The following is a 27856-nucleotide window of genomic DNA, read 5'->3' as shown; positions in this document are numbered from 1 at the left end:
TTTTTTTTGTACAAGCTGTTCAGTATTGTTCTTTTTTTGTCAGGTACAAGGCTGTGGCATTCCCAGCCAGGCTATGCAACTAAGCAGTAACAATGAACCACAGACAAAGAAGAAAAAACTTGGGAAATAGCTTCATTTTAACAAATGAATAAATTGTTATTTCATATTTGATGTTTAAGACAGATGTGATGACATTTTAATACTTTTATAGATTACTTTTTTATAACTTTGTTAAAATGTAGCACTGTTTAAATATTTTTATTTTTGATGTACTTTTTATCTATTCCTGTTCATGTATTATATTTAAAGGCCCACTTACAAGCTAAGCTTCTGATAATCTCTAGATGTGTCTACAGTGGCAGGGAAGTACAGAATATCTTGAATCTGGAATGTTTTTCTAATGCAGTTATCTATACTTGTTCTGATATTGCTGATGTTTGATATGTTGATCCACTTAGCTTCAAGTTGTAATGCAGAACAGACTTCCGATTTTCTTATTCCATATGTCTGTCAATTCTTTGCCTATCTTTCCCCTCTTTAAAAAAAATGGCAAATTGTGGTACTACAGACATGACTATCTTAGAACAGTGAAATTGACTAAAACTATTCATGTAGAACAAAAGTAAAGAGGAAATAACAAGGTTTTTTCCACAGTACTTGTTTCATGTTTTCCAGACTTCAGTGAGTGTAATATATATGCTGGAGAAACTATTTTCTGGATATCCTGCTATAGCAGCCAAAGAGGTGGCTGTTTGCTAGACTGCTGGATGGTCTATAGTTTAAATACGGCTTCTGAATTGCATACACATTGGTATTTTCTTTAGCTGGGAAACTGTAGAGGTCTGTCCAGAATAGGTTTACTTCTGTGCTATAGGTGCAATAAATATTTAACATGATAGAATAAGGAACCACCAGTGTGTTTAGTGTTAAAGCTGTACTATCAGAGACGGTAAACTTGACTCTAGATTGTGTAGTCTACACAGATGGGTGGCTCATATCACAAGTGGAAAAGCGTTTAAATAAATCCTTCTGCAGTCAATTTCTTGCCATTGCCAGCAAATAGATCACTCTCCCCACCCCCACTGCTCACTTGAGTCATTAGAGATACAACTTTCAGCCTTTATTACATTTGATTAACATTGTTTCATTCCAATATTGAAAAAAATTAAAATATGCAATCAGTGTTCACATATATATATTTAAATGTGGGATATGTAGTTATAAACAAAGCATAGTTTTGTTTAAGAAATCAATTTCTGTATGTGTGATAAAAAAGGAAAAAGCACTATTAGAAAATAATGCACTGTTTCACAGATATGATTCTTTGCATAAGAAGAAAACGCCAATTGTTACCTATAACTACCACTATTTATTTTCACAGAAAACAACATAAGCAAGTTCTTCCTATTGGTGCTGTCATTTTTGTTGTTGTATAGTTCAGACATAGCAGCCGTGTGCATATCTTGGAGGATAGGGAACCAACTTTAGGCATGTGGTATTTGAAGTGCCTTTTACAAGAACTAAATCTCCACCTGGGAATCATGGGTATTTTGTGCAAGTCATGGTAGCCGTGTGAACACCCCCACAAAACAGCATCAGTTCTCACAAGCAGCATCTCAGCAGTCCTGCCTGCTCCCCAGGTACTAGGGGGTTGATGATCAGGCTGTAAGCTATCAGATGGGTAGTTTTCACATTATTTGCTTAGTCATCTTGATGGTGGAAAGCAATTGTGCCAGTCTAGTCTTCCATGCATCTCGAGAACACCACTTCAGCTCCATTGTGAACAGTTGCTCCACAGAAGCTGTATAAAGAGATGTGCAAATCACTTTGACAAGGGCATTTCTATAAGATTGCAGCTGGATTGACTAGCGGGCTCGCTTTCAGTCCAATATTTAGGAATGGTTTTTCCTTGCTAGAGGGTGATGAGAGAGAACACACAGTTAAGATTGGTTTAGGAAGCCACAATTAAATTTACACTATGTAAAATTTAAAGCAGCAGCTGTTCTGGCCACTCCCGTTCCTAGAGGTTACCATATAAGACCATAGCAACCAAAAGCCCAACCCAGCCCCCCCAGAATGGAGCTTAGCATCATAGAAAGTATGGAAGAATATCAGGGCTATTTCAGAACCACCTGGAGAACAGCAGCTTTTATATTTTTGATTGAAATGAATGTGAAGTAAAAAATTCTATGACTATACAAATGTAGGCGGAATGAACAGAAAAGTTAGTAAGTCAGGGCTGTAGAATTTAAATCAATCCAAGCAACATTTACAATTTTACTAACCCTAGTGGACAATCATGAAAAAGCAGTTATGATTTCAACACCATTTTCTTAATCCATTTTGCGAGCAGCTGGCATGAGATCTGGGCAGACATTTTCTCTCCATCTGCACCCTCACCTCCAAGGCTCTGCATGCTCCATGCAACAACAAAAGTTCTACAGCAAGAAATGCTAAGACCTTTCTAAAATAAGCAAATTCTGCATAACCCAGTCACAGTGAAAGAAAAGTGCTATCCAGGTTATTGAAGCCCTATCCCCAGCTACTTAGACTGCAATCCTATATTCCCTTGGGAGCAAGTTCTCATACTTTATAGGACTTCTTGAGTACACATGCGTAGGATCTCTCTACCATCAGCCAGAGATTTTCAGAGGCCCTACATACACATGTTGAAGTATGTCTTCGCAGCCGTAAGGTCTAGAAGCCTTAAAAAGATATCCCAAAAAAATTGATAGTATGCCCAATAATCTTATGTTTACACAGACTTGCCTATCTTACCTTTGTTTTGAAAACCAGAGATTTCTTCTCATAAATGCGTGTATCATTCTCTCTGCAACTGGTCTCAGCTCCAACTGTATCCATAAGACTGCTACTACAAGTCTGAGTGCTGTAACCACTATCCACCTGGCAAAAAGAAATAATGGGATATGAAATGTGATATTGATGAGATTCTAAGAAAACAGCAAGAAGCAAGAGAAACAGCAGTATGCGGTGGGAAGGGAAGCCCAGCAAATACTTTTTTGCATTGTGTCTTTATATTCTAAACCTGTAGGCTGGGACTGTCTAATTTTTAAAATATGTGGATAACAATTATTTGTATCATGCCTAAAGTATACTAACACACACATACACGTTATGTAAAGATTGTCTTACCCCTTATATATCCAGTTGATCACTACGCTCTGCAGGTGAGGGCCTCCTGCAGATACCATCTTATCAGGAGGTCTGTTCTGCACAACATAGGAAGTGTTGTGCCACCTAGCCTCTGGAATTCCCTCTCCCTAAATATTGGACAGGCACCATCTCCGATATATTTTTGGCACTTACTGAAGACCTTACTCTTTCAATGAGCCTTTTAAGTAGAGACCTTATCCCAGTCTGTATCTGTGATGGAATTACTTTAGCAGTTTTTAAAGCTTTTTAAAAAGATGTTTGTTTTAAGATGTTTTAAAGTCTTTTGTTTTTAAGATGTTTTAGAATGTTTTTAGTGTTTGTTTGCCACCCTGAGCTCCTTCTAGGAAGAAGGGGGGGGATATAAATTTAATAAATAAATAAAGTCATTATTTTGGAAAGTGCTGTATGCTATGCATTTGGACACTCTTTAAGATATTGTAACCAAATTCTGCATGATGGTTTCAAAAACCAAGCAGCACATTTTCCTCTATCTTTCAATATAAATGGATGCTATTTTCAATCAAGAGGCAGACTGAACCTTTCAAAACCACCAAATTTTTGGTTTCTTAGAATTCCCAAGCAATGTCAGGTACAAGAGTGCTGCTCTCCTATAGGATATATCCTACAACACATTTAAAAAATTGCTAGCAAGTCTCCAGAGGCATTACAGAAAGCAAGGATTGCTTTGCTGAATCAGACCAGCATTCTGTTTCCAGCAGCCAGCCAGATGCCTCCAGGCATCTTAAGCGGAGCATGAAAAATAATGATCTCCCCCTCTAGCTTATTTCAAAGGTATACCGCTGTTGAACATGGGAGTTTATATAATATATATCCCACCCTTCCAGAAGGAACCCAGGGCAGGTAATAGCTGCTGGTAGATTAGGGTTGGAAAATGTGTGGCCCTTCAAATGTTGCTGGATTACAACACCCATCATCCCTGGCCATGCTGGTTGGGGATGATGGAAGTTAGGAGTCTAACATCTGGAAGACCACAGGTTCCCCATCCCCTAGCCATGGTCTCCAGGTGTATATTCAAGATGGCACCCTCAGTACATTTGAGAGACTAACATGGGACACAATGTATGAAGATATAATTAAGGAATGATCCCAGTAGCCTTACCTGTATGCTACTGCTCTCGCAGGGACTGGCACTGCTTTCAGCTAGAGGTGACATGCACATGCAAGACCCTTCAATACTAAAGCCAGCCATTGGCATGCCACAGTTTTCAGCCAATCCCTTCACCGAGTTCACATCCAACATCTCTGGATCAACCATATCCACTGTATGGTTTTCCTTGAAACTATCAGCGTCATGGAGCAACAGCAACCTTTGTTTGTGGGCTTCAGACAGGTCAGGTGAAATGGACACTCTGGCAACCACCAAATGGGTACTATGTGCAAAAGCATCCCCATTCAATTGATGCAGATTGACTTTCGACTCTGCTGGCAAGGCCACTTCTGCAGACAAAGCCTTCGCCCCCTCCTGCTCCTCACTGAAACTTTCAGGTGTAGAAGGCAGACGAATGAGGGAGGTCTGATAAAGTGTGGTTCCTCTGCATGCTACAAGTCTCATGGGAGAGCAACTTTTTAACGGGGAGTGTTCTGTATAAGTATTCCTGGTCCCACCTGGAGCTGGTCGGCATGTGTTCGAAACAGAAGGAACGTCTGGGGAGCGAAAAGTAAACTGCCTTTGTTCTGCATTTGGGAGAAGGGGGGGGAAGTGAAACAGAGAATAAGTCAAGCCACTCCGAAATGGCAGGTTCCTAAAGAAGCCTACCAAAAACATGGGCCACAAGTACTTTGGTATGCAAAGTGCATGAAAAAAAAATCCTTATTGTTCATTTCAGGCTTGTTAGGCTACCAAATATCAAATATAGCCATAAAACGGGAGCCCTTTTGACACTCGTGAAGAACATTATACTAGGCAAAATAGTCTTGGCTTAGCCCCACTTCAAAGATTAAATGGTGCATATATGTCAGAGTTTATTTATGCATCTTTCTTTTTTTTGGCCACAGGCCCCTAAAGTAGTTAAAAGCAATCAACTAGAAATACAATAAATCCATCAAATCATCAATATAAGCTAGCCTAAATAAATAAATCACAAAATACCTGACAGTGGTGTCTTTCTTATTTGAATACCAATAGGAGAGAAAGTCGGAGAAGGAACATTGGCAGGACTTCTCTCTGGAAAGGAAGGACTGGGTAGACTTCCCAGACTACAGGTCCTTGAACCTCCCCGAATAGGGCTGGAGGAAAACTGGCCCTTTCAACATACAAGAAAAGTTCCAAATAAGGTTTAAGCAAAAGTAGTACCCCCTAAGGTGCATCATTCTAGGCTGATGCAAGTGAAACTCATTATTGGGAGACCACAGGTCAGCTCTGTCAGTTCTTGCAACCAAGGAAAGCTCTCTTTCTGTTTGAAGTCTAAGCTCAACATTGTGCACATTTGCTTGATTTAAGGAAGGCCTCCACCTCTGAAGTGTGTCGGAAGAAGTGGGGTAAGAATGGTTCAGTTCATGTACGTATGGTGAAAGGATTTAGATGGCATAGCTGAAAAGGCTTCTCATCACAAAAAGACAATGATTCAGCTTTCAGAGATGCATCTTTTGGGGGTTCACCCTGAATTGCACTGAACATACAAAAGCTTCTGTGAGTTGCACACTTGACACATTGTAACATGGGATGGGCAGCTCTCTGTAACCAGCACTGCACTCCAAAGGAGGAAAGCTATCCATATTCACTGAACAATGGTTTGTGAGGAATACTTTTTGCCTCATGGTGTACGACAAATGTAGAACTCTGAATGAAAACTGCTGAATAGAATATGATAAGATGCTCAGACTGGAGCAGTATTTTACAGCCCTCAGACAGGGTATGGACCTATGCTTCCAGGCTCCTTCACTGGACACTGCTTCAGCAAGGCAGAAACTAAATCCCCTAATGCAGGGCTGGGGACCTTGTGGCCCTCCAGATGTTGCTGGACTACAATGCTAATCATCCTTGACTGTTGGCCATGCTGGCTGGAGTTCAACAACATCTGGAGGGCCAATCATTCTCCAACAGGCTGTTGGATAAATGGAGCTTTCTTGTTCAGTGGTAGTGTATACTACTGCTTTCATTATCTGCTTGTATTCTTCCAAGCAGCATCTGGTTGGCTGCTGTTACAAACATAATGGTCTATATCAGGAACAGGGAACTTGGGGCTTTTCAGATGTAGCTGGACTACCATCCCTGACCATTGGCCATGATGGCTGGAACTGATGGGAGTTAGGGTAAGGATGATGGGGAATGTGTGGCCCTCCAGATGTTGCTGGATTCCTAACAGAGCACAATGATTTCTCCCCCTCCCCCCAAATATGAACTTCAAGCATGGCAAAGAGGACAGCCTAGCAGGTCACTAAAGATTGTTCAGTTGAAGACCACCACCAGTCACTGTGCTTTCCCCTATAAACTGCCCAATGACTGTCACTGGAATAACAGCTGGACCCAATCCAGCTGTTATCTACACATGTAGATCAGCCATGATGATTGGGAGCTGCACTCTAAAACATCTGGAGGGCACCAGGTTGGGGATAGCAGACCTAGATGTATGTTTCATAGGCTTGCTGCAACTGTATCAACAAGTTGTTCACATGTACCAAGCGCAAGCTCCTTACCGGGCTAGATGTATTTAGAGGACTCCTACAGCGGACTGGAGAGATGTCTATTGAACATAGTACCCCAAGGGAGGCTGGAATACTGTGCGGACTTTGAGACGGGGAGAAGTTCTCAGATGAGAGGCTTCCATTCTCATCTAAAAAAAGTTTTCTCCTCAACGATGAAGTACTCAAGCTTTCCTGAGACTGGTCGGCTAATTCATCAGGTTTAAAATAGTCACCTAAAGAACATGATAATCACAGGTGTCAAGGAATCCATTTCCACAAAGATGCAAGTCAAGTCGCTATTCTTCACACAGCTAGCACTCAACAAGAGGATCTAATAGAACATGAATGCAAAATCCAGTAACTGGTTTAGCACAGTCCTTTCAAGTACCTATTATTACTTCAATCCTGTGCTGTTTAGGCCCATGGGATTTAACTGGATTCATGCTGTCTGCATGGAGGATTGCAGCCAAGTCACAGCCAGATGCATCTCCCCATGTTATGCAGTGCAGCATCACTACAGAGACAGATGAGAATCGGCACAGGGTAGATGAGTGCTGATGGAGTGGAGTTGCTAAGGGCATGAGCCACAAGTCTCTAGTTCAACCCTCATTTCAGTGATGATCTTGCTATGTGGTACTAGTCTCACATCCTCAGAACTCTTATCTCTCTGCTACATGGATAACAATACTAACCTACCTTACACAGTTGGGTGCAAGGTTCATGGGGATCATTGATATGGAGTGTTTAAGGGTTGTTGAAAATTATATACATTTGTGATCAGAAAATAAGGAATTGCAGTATGGAGAGCTTTAGTTCAGGGCTACTGCCAGGCAGCCATGCCCTTTTTAATGATACTCCATCCCACTCTCCCTCACCTGGTTTCTGTCTCCCCTCCCCCACAGTCACTCAGCATCCCATGGCCACTGACCATGCTCAGTCCTCATGCTGAGTTATAAAAGGGTCCGCTCCTCTGGACTCTTTTTCCTAAAGATTTTTTTAAGTTCTTCACACCAAGGGATCCTCCTAAGTCTGTTGACACCTCACTCATGTGCATGGGGGCTACTATAAGCAGTGGCATCCATGCCTGAACACCAGAAATGGAAGGTATAATACTATTATCATTACCACTATCACCTGAATAAAACTGAGTTCCAATTGTAGCCATTTCTACAAAGATTGAATCTAGATGAGCATTTTTCCAAGTTACATACCTAGTATTTTTTCCATGTCAAAATCTACAGGCAGAGATAATACTGTCTGGCAAGCAGCTGCAAAGAACAAACAGAATGTTTAGGGCAAAGTCATCAGGATCAAGCTTGAAAAAAGAAAGCATATCATAATAATTAGTTAAGAATAACCATGTGTGGACATAATGACAAACCATGATTTATCATGATGAAAGCTAATCTAGGCAAGCCTTGGCCTTGCATACTTCCCCACCACCACCACCTTTAGCACGGCCATGAGGAAATTAAAGCCTTTGCTTCCATTTTTTATTAATGGCTATTTGGCTAATCCTAAACTATAGTTAATCTTAACTTTGAGTTTTTGGAACACATCAGCTTTATAATCCATGGTTTGAAGTTAACTTTTTCCAAACACACCAGTTAATATTAAGCAGTTTCTCAGATTTGGATGAAACGGCAAGCTGTGGTTAATCAAAACCAGAAAGGAAAGATTCTGATCTGCTCGTGGCCACACTGAAAGAGGAGAGGGGAGGAGTACAAGCCCGACGCTCTCCTAAACTCATTGCCATCATGGTAAAGCATGGCTTATCATGACATATGAATACAGCCAATGGGAAGTCTATATGGACTGGGCATTGCCACAGAGCAGGTGCTCTCCAGATATTGTAGGCTCCAGCTCCCATGAGCCACAGCCAGCAGGGCCAGTGAACAGCGATAATGGGAGTTGTAATGTACAACATCTGGAGGGCACCATGTTGGCAACCCCTGTAATAGAACCTAGTGTGAATCTTTAGCTAACTCCCTCATTAAAGAGCCTTCCTGTATTCAGAAAATTAGGATATCATCTACTTAAAGCAGCATGCAAACATGTAATTCAATCCAACAACAGTTTTGTGTTGAACTGTTTGCGAAAACTAGACCTTAGTGAAACTTAAATAATAATGGAAATATTCTAAGATGGTAGACATTACAGAATTCGCAGCAGGCAGTTATGTATTTCTCTTGGTTCCAATTTATCTCTTCTCACCTTACCCACACAGTAACTTTTACACAAAATTGGGGATGAAACCTATTTGAGAACCACAGAGTGATGGCTACAGGGAAAATATGCAAGAACTCACCTACTAATAAATAAATAACTCTTTTCCCCAGTGGCTCTTGCTTCCCATCTCTTCCTACTCACCCTTACCATCATAGTAAGAGAACAGATACATGCACGAAACAGTAGTTGACTGAACTTGGACCTTGTTAGAATCTCATTAATTTTGTGAGAGCACTCAAATGAATATTAAGTCTTCATCAATTCCAATTCACGAAGATGTACTCTTAAGATTAGGTACATAAGTTCAGCATTTTGAAAGCATTTTCCTAGGCTGCAACTAAGAATATATTCTACTGGACAAGTTTTCCCTTCTCATCTTGTCTCATACAAACCATTGTTTTTCCCAGGATGCACAACAACGTCTCTCCCAACTGGTGAAGCATTACTTAGATCAATACCTGCAAGGTATGAAGTTTTCAGTTAAAAGCTAATGTAACATTAACACAGACACAATAAAGGAAAATAATTTAATATATCCAACACTATTCCAAGAGTTCAGGGAGAACAAGTGTATGGTTAAAAAACAAAGTTGCAAAATGTATCCAACCAAGTCATCCTGTGAGCGCAAGGGCTTGTGCAACAAAACTTCTCCCTCTCCTCACTTCCGCCCCACTGCAGATCTGTCCTGTGGGCTCCCACAACCAACTTGATCAGATTTGGGGGCAGAAGGGCAGGGAGAGGAAGTGAAAGTGTAACAGGATAACTTTGTTGGATACAACTCAATCGTCCTGCATTATATTAAGTTTGGCTACTCAAAAGTAATTTCAAACAAGTCAACATGGCAGTTCCAAAACGCCACTCGGGTTTGTACTGTCTTTCTGAAGAAGAGGGAAATCTGTAAGAGTAATCAGGCCTTCAGGTACTTTCATTAAGGGGGCTTAGTACACAGGTATAGTCAGAGCACCCTTGGCCCTGCAGTACTTTCTTCAAACAGAGGAAGAAGCCTTGTTCTGTGTCTCTTTATCTAGGAAAATATTACCTGGCAGGACATGACTGAGTTTTGGACAATTCATATGTTTTATTAGAATTCCATTGTCCAGGTCACGTATCATGTTCTTGTGTCATGGTTAATATCAATACTATAGCAGTCCAAGGACAAACCTAGATGTGATGTTAAGAGGCAGCAGTACAGTAAAGGCTTTCTTTCCAATGCAAACAGCATGGGCGTTTGAGTGATTTTCACCAGAACACAGCAAGTAGAAGGATTAATCTCACACCCTCTTTACCCACTAAGGTTCTGATCAGACTCTCCCACAGCTGATTTTAACATTTTATATACACACGCAAAACAGTTTCCAAGTCTCTGAAGAACTCCAGACCTTCATTTTCTCCCAACCTATATGTATCTGCACACAATCACTTTGTAATATGTAATGGGCCAATTCCCATGTATGCTACCCAGAGTTCTTTGGAGAAAGGAATTCACATATATAAAAGATACAGATAATCTTACACATGCAGCCTTTCAAAAATACTGAGCCAAATGCCACATAGGATTTGTTGGTCAAACCTAGAAAGATGAAGAATTATGCTGGCATATCTTAATCAACTTCTTGCAGCACAGTCAACAAATCAATCAGCTTGGCAGACAGGCAGATAAACCCAGTTGTTTCAGTAGAGCCAGACAAGAAAAAACAAGGAAAGATAAATATAAAAGTACAAAGACCTAAGTCATGGATGGGGAACCTCTGGCCCACCGGGCCTAATTAGGCCCACCAGGCCTCAGAGGTTGCATTGCCAGGCTGTTTGGAGCAAGCCACACCCAACTTTCCTGGGCCCATCATCATATACGTTGAAGACTTTTTTGTGCTGACAGGCCTATACAGCTGTTCAAAATGTTTTTCAGTAGACAATTGTTTGAATGATTGCTTTTGTACTGTTTTTATGTTACTGTACTCTGACCTGGTGTTCTGCCACAGGGCGGCATATAAATATAACAAACATATGATGTCAGGTTCAGGTAAATGCCAAGTGCATTCCTGATTCTTTGCAAACAAAATACAGCCAAGTAGGAACCAGGAGGTTATGTTTAGAGAGTGTTGCTGATTATTTCTTCACACCCCTGGCTTAAAAGCCTGGGCTGCAAAGGAACAATCTTCAGTTGTGGTTCCAGTGTGAACTTTCAATGACCTGACATCAGGTCATTGACAGGTGGGCACTCCCCCAAATGCCAAAGTGGCCCACAGAAGGTCCACTGATCTAAGAGGGCTGTATTGGAAGTCTGAACCTTTTCAATTTTGATAAAAGAGACAATACTTACATCGAGTTGAATTAAATTGAGAAACCTGTTTCCCACTGTGATCAGGCCAAGGAGATGGAACGATGATACTTTTGGTGAAAAACTAAAAAGGCAAATGTTGAAATATGTATACCATGACATTGCACCCACTCCAGGCAATTATTAACTTAACAGGAAAGACAAGGAATGGTCATATTTTTAAAAACACAGACAAGATATCTTTCTGTATAAGACTTAAACGGAGCCTGGACAGTAACAAATTTTTAAACAGGAGTATCAGCTCTGACCTCCTCCACTGTCTCACTCATTCCAGCTAGGATACTAGCAAAGGGCTCTTCAACACTTTTCCACAACAGCCATACTCACACTTCATGCTAAATCATGGTGCAGCATGACATGAAAGAGCAGGAATGAGCCTCAGGCTGCCCTTTCCCCTCTTCTCCTCCCTCACAGTCAAGAGACATTCAGAAGCTTCTGTTTTTGTATGGTGTGAATGTGACCTTACATTTAAAACGCATGGCTTCCCCCAAAAGGATCCTAGGAACTGCACTGAGCCCTCACAGTGACAATTTCCAGCACGCTTTATCTATAGTTACCAGAATTCTTTGGGGAAATCCCTTTGCTTTAAGGCGCTTTAAAGATATAGTGTCGATGTGACTGAAGTACAGCTTCCTGTGTTGTCCAGGCATGGAACTGTAATTCACCTTAACTGTGGTTAGTTAATCAAGCCAGCTTTAGTAACTATGGCTCAAAGTTGATTTTTTGAAACTAGCCATAGTTAACATTAACAAATTTGTTGGTCTGGACGATAAGGCATGCAGTTAAGCAAAACATTCTAAATTCCTCCTGCCAGCTGTGAAGCAGGAGAGCAGTGTGTGAGCCCAAGATTCACTGAGGCCAGTTCCTGCACATTCACATTGTGCTAAATCAGCGTGGGACATCTTTGGCCCTCCCATTGTTGCTGAACTACAACTCCCATCATTCGTGGCCATTGGGCATGCTTGCTGGAGCTGATGGGACTTGTCGTTCAGCAACATCTAGAGGGCCAGAGGTTCCCCACACTTGTGCTAAACCATGTCTTACATGAAGTGTAACGGTTGCTACTGTCTGCCTAGAAACAAGTACTTGGTGGGCTATGTGTTAGAAAGTTCCTTGACAACAGGAAGAAAAACCAAACCCTAAAAAACCCAGGTAAGCTTGTAAAGAAAAATTATGGTAGGGAGAGAAGTTTAGAGCCCTTTCCCCTGACAGGCTGCATGTTCTATGTGCAGGAGCTCTCTCTTTTAAATATGGGAGAATATTATTTTATTTAAAACTAAAGGTCTCTAAAGCAGTGAACAATATATTAAACAAAATACACAGTCAAGTAAAATAAAATGACATACTTAAAAAAACATAGCAAGATTACATCTTCGATCTTCCTTTGAGGGAGGTTCAGAGGGTGGCAACAAGAGAGGGCCTTCTCCGTTTGGGAAAGCCCTCCAGAGTCAGGTACACCTGACGCCACTATTAGCATCCTTTAAGCTTGTTCTCCCAAGCATTTGACAGATTATGACGACTTTGCTGTCTGTTGATGGAGTGTTCTCCTGCTAAAGTATTTCTGCTGTTTTATAGATTATTGTACGGCTTTTATTGTACCATTCTTTTTCTCATTTTATTGAAACATTCTTTTTCTCATTGTATATTATGCTTTATGTTCTTAAAATTTTGTTCAGTCCCTTAGAGATTCCTTATGTGGCAAGTGACTAATAAATTTTGTAAATAATAATTTACTATTATTGAAATTATTATTACTACTGCCACCACCACCAAAAAACACCTTCCAAAGCTAGAAGATTAACGAGTGCCCTTACCAGCCGTATATATCACATACCACCTCCATCTCTTCCCCGCACACCCCAGCAGAATGAACTGCTGCATTCCTGGTAGGGGTTTACTATGTGATGAGCTCTTCATACAGACTAGGAATTAAGTCGGGGTGGGGAACCTCTGGCCTCCAGGCCAATCATGGCTCTTCAAGGAGTCCCATTTGGCCCCGAGGCCATTTTCCTCAAACCACATCCAGCTGTGCATTAATCACTGGTGACATCTACTGAGGGGCAGCAGGACAGAGTTTCATCCTGCTTTGGCTGTGCAATCCTGTTGCCAGCAGGGAACAAGACTGCACAGACAAGGCAGCAGGATTTAATCCCCGTTCTGCAGCTGAGCAGGTATTGAAACTCAGTGCAAAAGCACCCTTTGAAGCAGTTTGCACACACGATCTACTTCAAAAAGGGTTTTGCAAAGGCTTTAAGACTGCTCCTGCACTCCTATTTGCTCAAATTGGAATATGGGGGCTGTCTTAAAGCCTTTTCCAAGTCTCCCCATGTTTTCCTTTTAAGTCCCCTGAGATTGGGGACTTCAAGGAGAAGGAGGGAGAGACTTTTAAATGTCTCTTCCACGTCTCCCTGCATTTTACTTTTAAGTCTCTGACTTGGAAGAGGCTTTTGCAATTCTCTCCCCACTCCTCCTTTTATTTTATTTATTTATTTATTTATTTATTAAATTTCTATACCACCCCATAGCCGAAGCTCTCTGGGCGGTTCACAACAAATAAACATCTGAAATACAAGTAAGAACACAAGTATATAACACAAGTTAAAAATGTATTAATTAAACAAAAATATAAACATGATGAAACACATAACTAACTGCAAAACTCAATACTAAAATATAAAGATGTTAAGATGTGAAATTGGTAAGGATGTTAAAACGTTAAGATAATTAAAATGTCAACATATTAAATAATTTAATGTTTAACTGTTTAAGATGTTTAAAATGCCTGGGAGAAGAGGAAGGTTTTTACCTGACGCCGAAAAGATAGTAGTGTTGGCGCCAGGCATACCTCATCAGGAAGGGTATTCCATAGTTCGGGGGCCACCACTGAAAAGGCCCTTTTTCTCGTTGTCACCCTCCGGGCTTCTCTCTGAGTAGACACCCGGAGGAGGGCCTTTGATGTTGAGCGCAGCGTACGGGTAGGTTCATATCGGGAGAGACGTTCCATCAGGTATTGTGGTCCCAGGCCGTGTAAGGCTTTATAAGTTAAAACCAGCACCTTGAATTGGGCCCGGAAACATATAGGCAGCCAGTGCAAGCGAGCCAGAATCGGTGTTATATGTTCAGACCGCCTGGTCCCTGTTAACAGTCTGGCCGCCGCATTTTGTACAAGCTGTAGTTTCCAAACCATCTTCAAAGGCAGCCCCACGTAGAGTGCATTGCAGTAGTCTAGTTTAGAGGTTACCAGTGCATGGACAACTGAAGCAAGGTTTTCCCTGTCCAGATAAGACTGTTAAAAGCAAAGCACAAGGGATGTAGATGGGTGGGTGGCCCAACCCACTTGTCAGTCATTGAATTAATGTGATTGACAGGTGGGCAGACCCATCAACCTGTAAAATTTGGTTGTGAGGCACTTCCTGATAGAGATCTGGCCCATGGAGCCAAATAGGTTCCCTGCCCCTGCTTTAAGTGTTGAACACCATATCTTAGGATCGCACACCTATAAATACAAGTTAAAATATACCCGGTGTAACATTAAGATGTCTAACGCATGTGACTACAGTACTGATAGTTACCTCTTCAATGGCTTTTTGTCTTTTTTCTTCCATCTCTTTATCTGTTCTATAAAGTGTGAATAAAAACAAAGCAAAATAGCATTGTTAGTTTATTGAAGTAAAAAAAAGCTACTCTGCAACACAGAAGAACTAGGATAGGATAGCAAGGTGTGTAGGCTGTTACATCTTTTCAACAGGATAAAAGAAGCGGACTCTTACTTATTAGAAAATCGGTTCCATTTGCTGAGTGCAGTAGAAGTCAACTGACCTTGCTTGGCTTAAATACAATGCTTGACGCCGTATGTCTTCAGAGTCTATTTCCACAGGGTTTATTAAAGCAAGTTCATCTATAGACCATCTAAATTTTCCTGGCGTCTAAAAGGGGAATAGAACACTACTGTGATATATGCAACAATTAACCTCTTTGTTTTAAGAAGAGAAGCAAGCATACACCCACAGAGACATCTAGAAGCGCAACCGATTCGCTTACAGTGATTTTTAAGTTGGTTCCAAGGAAACCTGGGATTCGTCAGAAGCTAACTAGAATTTCCCCTAAAAAATATCAGTAATGATGAGCTAGCTTCCTTGACAGCTGGTTCTACACTACTAATCTTATCCTCTAATATAACGATGTAATAACATGCATGTTCTAGACTGAGCTCAGTTTAGATGCTAGAGTACCATTGTCTAGCCTCCATTCAGCTCAGGCGATCTGAGGTCCATTTCTCCTAGTTCCTCTGACCTAACTGTGGAGCTGGCAAATATTTGGATTAAAAAAAAAAATCTTCTCCAAGACCCTGAACTGAAGGAACAAACTGACCGGCTATGGATCATAGAGGTCTGATTGGATAAGGTGAGAAGCTGAAGTCAGAGATCAAAAAAGCAGAGGGGCCATTTTCACCATGGCTGTTTATCCTTCAGCTGGTATTTAGTGGGAAAGACACACAACAGGGCCTTCATTACAGAGCTGCAATCAAGTGCAAAAGGGCCTCATTTTCAGGATTAGTGAAAGATGTTTAAGACTATATGTATACCAAAAGCCACCTCTCTTTTCCTGAAGTACCACAACACTTTTAATAAGCCATTTAAAAATGAGGCCCAAATGTATGGGGCAGGACTTATAACCTGCCCCATTCCAACATTTTGAAGGTGAATCCTGGCGTGCTGTTGGTTATTAACCAGAGATCATGGCTTAAGATGAGCTCTAGTCATTTTCAAATGGGTTATGAAGCTGACTTATTTTGAAACTGACGATAGCTTGTTTTCAGTCACAATCACTGGTTTGTATATGAAAGCCAGGACTCACAGAAACAGAAATTAAATGCAGCAGAAGTTCTTCTCCTGGACATGCGGAAGAAGGAGGAAGAGTGCACAAGCTCAAGGTTCCACTCTGTTTTAGCTGATGCATGTATTATTATACCATGGGTTAGCGCTGTGTGCAAACTACCACAGTAAGGCAACTTCCCATGATCTTAGGTACATTATCTTGAGTGGCTTCTTTCACTGATTTCTACTTTAGAACAGCAGTTCAGAAGAGCTGCAAAAAATTTGTAAAATCTTGGCAAGGTGTGAACAATACCAAAAATGCAAGAGCATGTTATCTGGAAACTTTGCATGCCATAGGAAACCTAACTCCCATGCCTTTTGAAAACAGTTGCATGAGATTCGCATACAGGGCTCCTGGAAAAGCTGCACTCAAATAAATAGAATATGCACAACAATATGTGGTGAATCCATACCACAGTGGATTTTGTGGATTTAAACACTGTTGGACTTGACACAATCTGATCCTGCAGATGGCTGTAATCACTTGGACTTTCAAACGGGTTTTGAACAGGGAGCTCTCCAGGTGTCTCTGGTGTAATCTGCATTTGAACTTCATTTGCATCACTCATAACAGTCAGCTGTACCTAGAAAGTGACCAAGGAAGTTATTTCTATTAAGACATCTTTAAAGTACCACATAAGATTTAAAGCAGTGGTTTCCAAACCTTCTACCCTCAGGAAACACTCTCCACACTGAGTGGTGTGGTGTGCAACCTCTGCATGCTTCAGAGAGTGTGGGAATACATTCAAAAAGCCTCTCACAGTTGGAACTGGTGACTAGTGAGGCTTATTAAGCTTTGCTATTGCCCCAGATGAGAATGGAACCTAGTGTGCTACTATCTGTTTTCTGGTTCCTGGTCCAGCATAAATTGAGCAGGTGAAACATTTCCCAGCACAATGAAAAAAAGCTTCACCTGTTAAGTTTTGTGTGCATCCAGCTACTATTTAAAGGCACAGAAGCAAAGCCAAGAAAAGAAAAAAAGTTGGCAACACAAATTCTTGGGATGTCCATATGTGTTTATTTAGTCTTTCTACAACATTCCATAGGTAGTTAACAGGCCACACCATTCCATGCCACAGGGGTTCAGTAAAAATCTGTGTGATCCTAGACATTTTTAATTAGAATCAAACACCACTGACTTCAGTGGAAGGTTCTTCCAAGTGAACCATACAGTACATGAAATTGTAACCTTTATCATAAACTGGTAGCAACTAAGGCCTGTTTCAAAGTACATTTATTCCCAGATACGCACCATTGTATCTAGTTGAGCTTACTCTCAAGTAACTGCAGCCTACTGGCCTACTTCTTCCCAGATAACACAGAGAAGGGCCAGAAATCACTATCATAATTGGGAAGTTACAGTAGCAATAGTATCTCAAAAACAAAACTGGCAGGGTCACAGTACTAATGATAGCAGCGTTAGTTTCAAAAACCACCTTAATCAAAAACTGGCAAGCCAGTCTTTTTTTAAAAAAGCTATAAATTGAGTTCTTAGGCAGGAAAACAGCATAATAAATACAAGTGTATTAAATTCTATACAAGTTTCGCATATTAGCATCAATCAAACAAAGCCCCGTTCAGGAAGATGAAGTTCTTTCAAAACCCGAGAAACATTTTACCTGCAGCCCCCACGATGACCCTTTGGACCCGTATCCCACACCTCCCTGTTCATTCAGATACAGAGTCACCCTTCAGCTTCCTCTACCAAGTTCCCCCAAGCTCTTTAACTCCTCGTTCCTTGCTGGCCAATCAGCACGAGCGATCTCAACCGGCGCTGCCAATCACGGCTCAGAGCGGGAGCTTTTTTATATACATTTGAACGATCTCCTTGTTACCGGTTCGTGAGAGTAAAAGGAATTAATAGCGATGGGAGGTTCGGGCACGGCGGGGCGGGGCTTCATTCAAAACAAATCGCACTTTCATTGGTAAAACCGGTCTAAGAGGCGGGGCTTAGAACGAAGGAGACACGAACAAAAGCCGCAGAACCCTACTAGTTTGCGCATGCGGCCTTCCTATAGCTGTGTACTGAGGAGAGTTCATATAGTTACGGAAAAGACAGAAAAATCATAGAGATAAGAAAAAGTAGTAGATGCAAAGCTTTAACTTCCGGTACTAAATTGAAAATTCGCTGTGAACCATAGAATTATAAAAATAGCCATTGTTTTAGAGATCTATGCTGTGAATAAACAAAAAGAGTGCAGTTCTGTATCCGTCTGTCTATGGATGGAGGCATCTCTGCCTAACATTATCGCAGGAACCGCTTCAATGCCGTACTGAACGTGGTACTGAGGCCTGCAATAGAATAGTATTTATCTCTACAGTTGCGCAATCCCACCCCATTTTATATACGTCTATGGCGAAAACACTGGGATGGTTTCTGCATCCGGGTTGCAGAGCTCGGCAAGTAACAGCGAGCGAGGCTTTGTTTGGTTTTTGCCCATTTCTATCATGGCGACTTCCGCAGCCAATTTAAACGCCGTGAGAGAGACAATGGACGGTGAGAGTCTCGTGCGGGGATAGGGAACTCTTTCCCCTCTCCCGGTTAACTTTGAAGGGGGGAGCGCGGAATCGAGTGAGGCACGCGCATTCTTCTGCCCGAGGCGCCAAACCGCTATTCCTCACGCTCTTCCCCGGTCAAGTCTCAGTCTGGAGAGCCCCGCTGAGCGAAATTTCCCCTCCACTTTCTTGCCCTCCTTCCTCTCGTCAGTCTGCCTCATGTCATCACTCCGTGTCTAGTTTAGTTTTTAAAGGGGAGGGAGGGAGGTGAAAGGGTTGTGCTATTAACATAAGACCAGAGGTTCCTGGGGGTAGGATGCCTTGAAGGTGACAGCTACTGTTGCGACCCAGCAACCTGGCATTCAGTGGCATACTGCTCCGCTATGTGGAGGTTCCACAGTGGCCCACTAGAGATGCCTCTACGAAGCCAACAAGCGAGGCATGTAAGCAAAAGCCCTCACTGGTAACTGGAATTCAGAGGTATACTGACGCTGAGTATGAAGGTATCGCGGTGGTCTTCCCAATGCTTCTGGGGAGCCTACAGCAGGGTATTCTTGACTGTTGTTTTTTCCAAACTGGTATTCAGAAATAGGCATGTTAGTTCTGAACAGGAACATCGTAACAGTTAATAGGCCATCTGTTGCCCATGAATGTGTTCAATCCTTTTCCAAAACCATCTAAGCCGGATCTATATCTACTTCGTTTTACAAGCCCCAAAGGAAGAGCGTATCTTATATGCTGCTTTTCAATCCCTTTTGAGCAGAAAAAGCAGCTTTTAAGATCCCTAAAATAAATATGGTATGGGGGAGGAAGGGGGCTTTTTGTACAGCGGTACTCTTAATCAATATAGCTCCATATTTCCAAAGCTGAGCACTTGGCATTACAGACATGACCCCAGTTTTGACCTCTGCTTTTGTCAAGTTTTGGTTGTTCTTTGAGATCCATTAAGAGGTATAAAGATCTTTCCCCTTTAGTCTTTTCTTTTTTAAATCTGGCACCTGTGATTAAATGGCTGTGAGCATGTGCGGGGTGCCATTCCTTTGGAAGGGAGGTGGGCATCTGTTTTTAAAACACGGATGCAAAGATACAGTGCCTCTGAGAGTGGTAGTTCCTTTTGACAACTGCTTTTTTGGGCAAAAAAACTGTGTGAGAACAAAGGGCCTTGTGAACATCAGAGTGACTCTTCCCCCTATTGTTGTTACATCCCTAGATCTAGAAGACCACTAAAAATTGCTATGCTGCTGTCATGAAAGGCTTGTGTCTGTTACGATCTTGAAAAAACTGCAAGTTTTTAGTGTTCACAACTACAATCAACGTTTACAACAATAATGAGCATTTACAATTTACTAACAAAAAATAGAAATGTTTTTCTTGTAATTCACACTTAAAGATCAAATAGGGCAGATAATGTAAATTGGTATACATTATGGATAGATTTGTAACAATCATTCTGTACTGTTCTGGTATTTTACTGGTAGCAGTAAAATCACTGCACTTTTTAAAAAATATGCATTTGAAAATAGCATCTTATTCAGCCACGAGAGTGGCTGTATACTATAGTCAGCATGGATTTTTCTCATTCCACAATGTTAAATTGAAAATACCCCCATGCCATTCTGATACTTCCCATAAGCTCATGTCAATTACTGTAATGCGCTCTACGTAGGGCTGCCCTTGAAGACAGTTCGGAAGCTTCAGCTGGTGCAGAACGCAGCTGCCAGATTATTGACGAGGACCAGTCGGTCTTCGCATATAACACCTGTCCTGGCGCGTCTGCACTGGCTTCCTATTTGCTTCCGGGTGAGATTCAAGGTGCTGGTTTTGACCTATAAAGCCTTACACGGCGTGGGACCTCAATACCTTGTGGAACGCCTCTCTCGCTATGAACCTACCTGCTCACTTCGTTCAGAATCTAAGGCCCTCCTCCGGGTACCAACCCATTGGGAAGACCGGAGGGTGGTTACGAGATCTAGGGCCTTTTCTGTGGTGGCCCCTGAGTTGTGGAATAGCCTCCCCGAAGAGGTACGCCTGGCGCCTACACTTCTATCTTTTCGGCGCCAGGTAAAGACCTTTTTATGCTCCAAGGCATTTTAATCTTCTTAATCTTTTTAATCTTTTAATCTGTATTTTTAATTTTTGTAGTATTTATTTTGTTTTTGCTGTGCTTTTTGTTGTTTGTTTGTATATGTTTTTGTATTTTTATTATGATATATTGTATTTTATCTTGTTTGTTCACCGCCCTGAGAGCTATTTTGCTAAGGGCGGTATATAAATTGAAATAATAAATAAATAAATAAATAAAACCTTACAAAACTTACAGTGCTGAACTCAGAAACGCTAGCTTAACATCCTCTAAATTTTCATGGCGACACACAAAACAGAGAGAATCGAGAGTTCAAAGTGTAAAAAGAGAGGAAAAAAACAGACCCCATTGGACTTTTTTCTGTCAGGGTTCTCATAATCTGTTAATTAATTAAAAATCAGCCATGTTCACAGAGTGCCTGTAATCCTATTACTGACCTTGCCCCATTCTCTGACCTTCATCTTCTGCAATTCAAAAGTTAAAAAAATGTCTGGCTGACTTTTAATTAATTAAAGAAATTTTGTATTGAACTCAATAATAACATTGAGCATGCTCAGTAAGAACCAACTGTCAGTATTCTAAAAGCCTCACAGCTGCTGGGCTTGCCTAATCAGGGGGCCACACCCACACCAGACCTTGATTTCAGGTGAGACAGTCATGGCTTCCTCCAGAGAATCCTGCGAAGTTAGTTTGTGAAGGGTGCTTAGAGGAGACTCCTATTCCCCTGACAGAGCTCCGGTGGCCAGAGTGGTTTAACAGTCAGCTGCTCTGGTTTCCTTTTGGAAAGGAAGGGGCTACTCCTCTACCCAGTGCCCACCCATCCAATCCCTTCCATTCCTGCCCTCCTCCTCCCCTCCCTGCCCCTCCCCTAGGTCAGTTTCACCTATCCTAAGCATGATTGCAGAGGAGTAAATCCCATTGAACTCAATAAGGTTGCAAATGATCAAACCTGCCCTCCTCCTCCCCCTCCTGCCTGCTCCCATCCCCCTAACCCTCTCCATTGCTTGTGGTCAGTTTCACCTATCCTAAGCATAGGAGTAAATCCCACTGAACTCAATAAGCATGCAAATGATCAATCCATTCTCAGCAAACTTGTACAGGATCCCATTTCTTACCTCCCGGATTAAAAAGCAGAGAAATTCACTAATCGGCAAAAAAACCCTTGTGGTTTACCAAATTCTTCCAAGCTACACAGGAAGTGGATTGGACTGTGAAAGACCTTCCCAAATTGTGTTTGCATTTTGACAAATGTGTAGGGCAGTACAATATCTCAGAGGGGAGGTCGGGTCTCCTGCTCCCCTGGTGCATTCACTGTAGGTGCCCAATTTTCCTGCTTTTTAAAGTTTGATAGAAATATCTGTTGGCTATAGGTATGTTCTTAAATCAGAAGGGTTTTTTTGCCTATTAGTGAACTTTTCTGTGTACAGGAAATTGTTGGTAGCCCATTATAACCACACAACTTTCATTTGAAAATGTTTTTCAGTTCTGCTTGAGATTTCAAGAATACTAAACACTGGTTTAGATATGGAAACACTCTCTATTTGTGTACGACTTTGTGAACAAGGAATAAATCCAGAGGCGCTGTCTGCTGTAATTAAGGAGCTACGCAAGGCTACAGAAGCTCTAAAGGTATAGACAGTCTTTGGAAAACTAAAATAATCTATTCGTAGCTCTCAAAATGTTACAAACAGACACACCAAAATAGCTGTGCACATTTTTTAAACTGTCCAACACCCTACATCTGCATATATTTATCTTAATTTTCAAGACCTTAATTTTTGAGCATTCGTCAAATGCTGACTTTTAAAAATAAAACACTCTGCTATTATTCAATGGGAGAGCCTTTGTTTGTTTGTTTTGTCCTCCGCTTTTTCTGTTGGTAAGCACAGAAATCAAAGCCTTGAGAACTGGAAAAGGTAATACCATTCAGTTAAAAAGAATTTCCTTTTAAATTCCCTGATATGCATGCTTACTCAGAAGCAGGTACCACAACTTAGTAGCGCTTACTTCCACCTTACTGTACATAAGTTGTTTCTAGCTCTGGAAGACAATAGACCTTAATGCCATGGAAGCTATTTCAGTATCAAATGACTTGAAGTTACTGCCCCTCCACCACCTTCTGCCCCACACGGCAATGATGTGACAGTGGGCTCGCTTTTCCATAAGCTCTGCCAGCGGGGTTGGGAGATTTGGATTGCAGCCTACGTCTTGTAAATTTAGGTTATGTTGTGCCTTGGAAGATCATTCTGTTGGAAGAAGTACTGCCCAACAGCAGGTTTACCAACGTAATGGAATGTTCTAAAAATAACCGTATCAACAATACTGCTATCTTAACTGTCATTTAAATTGAATTGTGTATATACTGATGTAATTTATGCATAAGTCCTGTGTTCCAAATTGAAAAGAAATTTCTGAATTCAAGAATAAAGATCCATGACAGTTGATATTATTTTGTTTAGCAGTTGACAGTGTGAGTTTATGGATTTGCCTTAATATGAACTCCAGAGTATACATGTCTACTTGCAAATTAATTAGAATAGACCACTATTCATGTATGAGATACATTTATGTACCATTTTACTATGGCAAGTACTGCTACAGCACTTTGCGGATAGAAAGTTTGCTGTTATAGTTCAATCATAGAAAAACTGGAGATCTTCAGGCATGTCACTAGATACAGACTTGTCAGGAAGAACAAGATGAGGACTTTACGGTAAAAGATTGTACAATAAAAGATTGTTTGGTAAAAAAGGAAGAACAGGGTTTAGTAACCCTGTGAAAACATATCAGCGTTAAGGGTCTCCTTTACCTGCTAACACCGACCCTTCCTGCATCCCACCCTTGTGTGGATGAAGTTGTTCCTTATTCCGCATATCCACAAACAATTCAGTGTATGCTGTCAGAATTGCCAGTATTGTTTTACTAAACTAGTTTAAGTTAACCTCTGAACCTAATCATCTTCCATACACATGTGCACAGAAAGAAGACTTGAAATAGCTAGTACCTCTCTGCCACTCCGAGAAGATTGACACACCAGTAATACTTCTCCTAAACAGAACTGTTATAGCACTGATCATACTTTGATGGAATAGAAAAGAGACCTGCTGTTTCTGTCATTTCAGTACATACGGCTTTGTCTCTAGGCTGCAAGAACAGTTTTTCAGTACTTTTGGTTCATCTAAGGGTAGAAAGAAGTTCATGGATTGAGTCCAGGGCAAACATGTAACTAGCTGCTTAGAGCAGTTCAGTTCCACCAGTTCTAGGACAATTAGTGATTCCATCCCCAGCATCCTTTCAGCATCTGGCAAATGTAACACATTTTATATAGCAAGTAGTGTCCATAATGTTGTTAGTAATCTTCATTTTTATTTTTCATGAATCCACTAAAATCAAGTTACCTTTTCTAGGCAGCTGAAAACATGACAGGCTGAGTCTGTAAGAGAAGATCTTTTGATTGAGATGAAGCTTGATGCGGGAGGCTGGCAGATGATCTGAAGACTGTTTAGGACTATAAGACACTGTTATTGGTTGTGTTGGTTTCTGAACACTTCTGAAGTCTTCACTGAAGAAGTAGAAGTATAATGTAAAAGTGCATTAAATATTTTAAATGCTTATTAACCCACAAACTATCTTTATTGCATATGATGCTTTGAAAATATTGTAATTATATATGCAACAAATCTGAACTTAATTTTATTGGCAGTCCAGATATTTCATATTTCTAATATAGTGAGGACTAAAAATAACCATATAAAATACTACCTTTATATTACAAAAAACTATCTTTTAAATGAAGGACTTTGCTTATAATAGATTTTTTTAAATGCACCCAAAGCTTTGTATAAAGATTAAATTATGTTTTTTCATGCATTGTATTATACAGCCATGAGAGTGGCTGTATACTGTAGTCATCATGGATTTTTCGCTTTCCGCAATGTTAAATTGAAAATACCCCCATGCCATTCTGATGCTTCTCATAAGCTCATTTCAAAACAAAATCTTACAAAACTTATAGCCCTGAACTCAGAAACGCTTGCTTAACCACCCTTTAAATTTTCACAGCGACACACAAAACAGTCAGAGAGAATAGAGAGTTCAAAATCTAGAAAGAGAGAGAGAAAAACCAGACACCTTTTGGACTTTTTTCTGTCAGAGCTCTCGTAATCTGTTGAAATTTATTAAAAATCAGCCATGTTCATAGAGTACCTGTAATCCTATTACTGACTTTGCCCCATACTCTGACCGTTATCTTCTGCAGTTTAAAAGTTAAAAAAATGTCTGGCTAATTTTTAATTAATTTAAGAAATTTTGCATTGAACTCAATGTCGGGCATGCTCACTAAGATCCAACTGTCAGTGTTCTAAAAGCCAGACTCACAGCTGCTGGGCTTGCTTAATCAGGGGGCCACACCCACACCAGACTTTGATGTCACTTGAGACAGTAATGGATTCCCCCAAAGAATCCTGGGAAGTGTAGTTTGTGAAGGGTGCTGAGAGGAGACTCCTATTCCCCTGACAATGCTCCAGTGGTCAGAGTGGTTTAACAGTTAGCTGCTCTGATTGAGGCTCTGTGAGGGGAACAGCATCTCCTAGCAACTCTCAGCACCCTCCACTAACTACACTTCCTGGGATTCTTTGGGAGAAGCCATGACTGTCTAAAGTGAAATAAAGGTCTGGTGTGGATGTGGCCAGGGACAGCTTTGGTTTAAATTTGAGTGGGAGGCTACATGTGCCTGCTGTTCAATAAAAAGGTGGGGGAAACCCTGAAAAAGCATGATACTGTTCACAATGTTTTCCTTTTGGAAAGGAAAGGGGCTTCCCTTCTGCCCAGTGCCCACCCACCCAATCTCCTCCCCTCCTCCTTCTCTCCCCTCTCTTTCCTGCCCTCCTCCTCTCCCCCGCCTGTTCCCCAGGTCAGTTTCACCTATCCTAAGCATGATTGCACAGGGGTAAATCCCACTGAACTCAAAAAGCATGATCAAACCTGCCCTCCCTTCCTATTCCCTCCCTCCCCCATCCCCTTCCAATCTCCTCCTTCCACCTCCTTTCCCTTCCCTCCCCCTCCTCCCCCCCATGGTCAGTTTTACCTATCCTAGGACTACAAGCTAGGAGACCAGGGTTCAAATCACCACACAGCCTTGAAGCTCACTGGGTGACCTTGGGCCAGTCACTGCCTCTCAGCCTCCGAAGAAGGCAATGGTAAAACCACCTCTGAATACCGCTTACCATGAAAACCCTATTCATAGGGTTGCCATAAGTCAGAATCGATTTGAAGGCAGTCCATTTCATTTTCAAGCATGATTGCATGGGAGTAAATTCCCTGAACTTAATAAGCATGCAAATGATCAAACCTGCCCTCACCTCCTCCTACCTCCCATCACCTCCCCTTTGCCCCTTCCTTCACTCCTCCCTTCCCCTCCACCATCCCCTTCCAATCTCCTCCTTCCCCCTCCCACTCCTGCTCCCCCCCCCTTTTCCCTCTATTCTCCTCTCCTCCCCCATGGTCAGTTTTACCTATCCTAACCATAATTGCAATCAGCCCAAAGAACAGAAACAAGACATGTGCTGTGCTGATCTTGTTTTAGCAGGGACGAAGCAACAATATTACATACTAAAACAGTTGATATAGTTCAGATAGTAACTTTAAATATGTTTGATTTACTTTGCAATTTTAGTGAAGTTTCCTACAGTAAATCATTCTCTTCTGCTTCTGTTTCTGTGAATATATGAAGTACAGCAACACTTTGCAACACTAAAAAAAAGCTCCAAAAACAATTGTGGAATAATGGCACTGACTATTCTGCAGAATAGTTTCCAATGGACGTGAGAAGTGTCTCAGTTTGCACAAAATAAAACAGTGGGAGGTGAAATATATTCTAGCAAAATTCTAGGTGTGCTGTATGTTTTTAATTGACCACACCCACCCTTCCTTAAGTGGGGTGGTTTAAGCATAGCAGGCTGAATACATGCATCTTGGGCAGGCCAAGTTTGTTTTTTCCAACAGCCAGAGTCATTGCTTAAGTAGCAACATATTGTAATCAGTCTGATTTTATATCAAACTGAAGTTTCAGATTCAACTGTTAATGTGCCCAAAACAGAAATAGATCATAACATCCAGTTTAAAACACAAAAGGCGGTCTTCACCATCATACGATATTGACCAATAAAAAGGCTTTGAAATTAATAAAAATAAATTTGACACAGATTTCTATGATGAATAATAAGAGAAATAATTTTCTGGGTTAGATTCTCTGTAGAAACAATAGTAACACAGGAAAGAAGCAAAGTAAGAACACCAACAAACATACAAAATGTAATTCTCTATCTTTGAAGATGGCAGGTGTTGCCATCACTCACCATATGCTCAGAGGCACATGTTAGCAAATTCTTCCAAGCTACACAGGAAGTGGATTGGACTGTGAAAGACCAACCCAAATTATCTTTGCATTTTTACAAATTTGTAGGGCAGTACAATATCTCAGAGAGAAGGTCAGGTCTCCTGCTCCCCTGTTGCATTCACTATAGCTGCCCACTTTCCCTGCTTTTTAAAGTTTGATAGAAATATCTGTTGGCTATAGGTACGTTCTTAAATCAGAAGGTTTTTTTTGCCTATTAGTGAATTTCTCTGCTTTTTAATCGGGGAGGTAAGAAATGGGATCCTGTGCAAGTTTGCTGAGAATGGATTGATCATTTGCATGCTTATTGAGTTCAGTGGGATTTACTCCCGTGCAGTCATGCTTAGGATAGGTAAAACTGACCGGGGGGAGGGAGGGAGGGCTGGAGTGGGCAGGGGAGGAGGAAGAAAAAAGGGGAGGGGAGGAGGAAGGGAGAGGAGAGGGGAAGGAGGGGAAAGGCAGGTCATCATCTGCGTGCTTATTGAGTTCAATGGGATTTACTCCCATGCAATCATGGTTAGGATAGGTAAAAGTGAATTTTAACGTTTGATAGAAATATCTGTTGGCTATAGGTACATTCCTAAACTGCAAGGTTTTTTGCCTGTTAGTGAATCAATCAC

At 41.3% G+C, this 27856-nt stretch overlaps 3 protein-coding genes across 4 annotated transcripts in view; 2 read left to right on the top strand and 1 right to left on the bottom strand.

Annotated features, from left to right (window-relative positions):
• The window catches only part of DIS3 (DIS3 homolog, exosome endoribonuclease and 3'-5' exoribonuclease), a 35411-nt gene extending 31985 nt beyond the window's left edge, over nucleotides 1–3426 (top strand). The window contains exon 21 of the mRNA XM_061629975.1: nucleotides 44–3426. Coding sequence (XP_061485959.1) covers nucleotides 44–130 — 87 coding nt within the window. The 3' untranslated portion in view covers nucleotides 131–3426. The remainder of the gene's footprint in view (nucleotides 1–43) is intronic.
• Nucleotides 532–18258, bottom strand: BORA (BORA aurora kinase A activator). 2 transcript variants are annotated; one of them, XM_061629977.1, is made up of 12 exons: nucleotides 17883–18258; nucleotides 16677–16847; nucleotides 15206–15312; nucleotides 14959–15004; nucleotides 11369–11450; nucleotides 9441–9506; nucleotides 8031–8087; nucleotides 6832–7052; nucleotides 5285–5438; nucleotides 4295–4869; nucleotides 2779–2904; nucleotides 532–1912 (listed from the first exon to the last, which is right to left on the bottom strand). In XM_061629977.1, exons 2-12 carry the CDS (start codon nucleotides 16830–16832, stop codon nucleotides 1823–1825), a joined length of 1680 nt encoding a protein of 559 aa, XP_061485961.1. In that variant the 5' UTR covers nucleotides 16833–16847; nucleotides 17883–18258; the 3' UTR covers nucleotides 532–1822. The 2 variants fall into 2 exon arrangements, with proteins under 2 accessions (XP_061485961.1, XP_061485962.1); XM_061629978.1 differs by having other exon boundaries at nucleotides 533–1801.
• Nucleotides 18259–18619: 361 nt separating this feature from the next.
• Nucleotides 18620–27599, top strand: MZT1 (mitotic spindle organizing protein 1). Its single transcript, XM_061629979.1, has 3 exons — nucleotides 18620–18760; nucleotides 22326–22471; nucleotides 24250–27599. The coding sequence occupies exons 1-3, from the start codon at nucleotides 18634–18636 to the stop codon at nucleotides 24271–24273; spliced, it is 297 nt and encodes a 98-aa protein (XP_061485963.1). The 5' UTR covers nucleotides 18620–18633; the 3' UTR covers nucleotides 24274–27599.
• Nucleotides 27600–27856: the final 257 nt, after the last annotated feature.

The sequence above is a fragment of the Rhineura floridana genome, chromosome 5, assembly GCF_030035675.1.
Source record: "Rhineura floridana isolate rRhiFlo1 chromosome 5, rRhiFlo1.hap2, whole genome shotgun sequence".
Classification (NCBI taxonomy): domain Eukaryota; kingdom Metazoa; phylum Chordata; class Lepidosauria; order Squamata; family Rhineuridae; genus Rhineura; species Rhineura floridana.
This window is presented reverse-complemented; position numbering and strand designations above follow the sequence as displayed.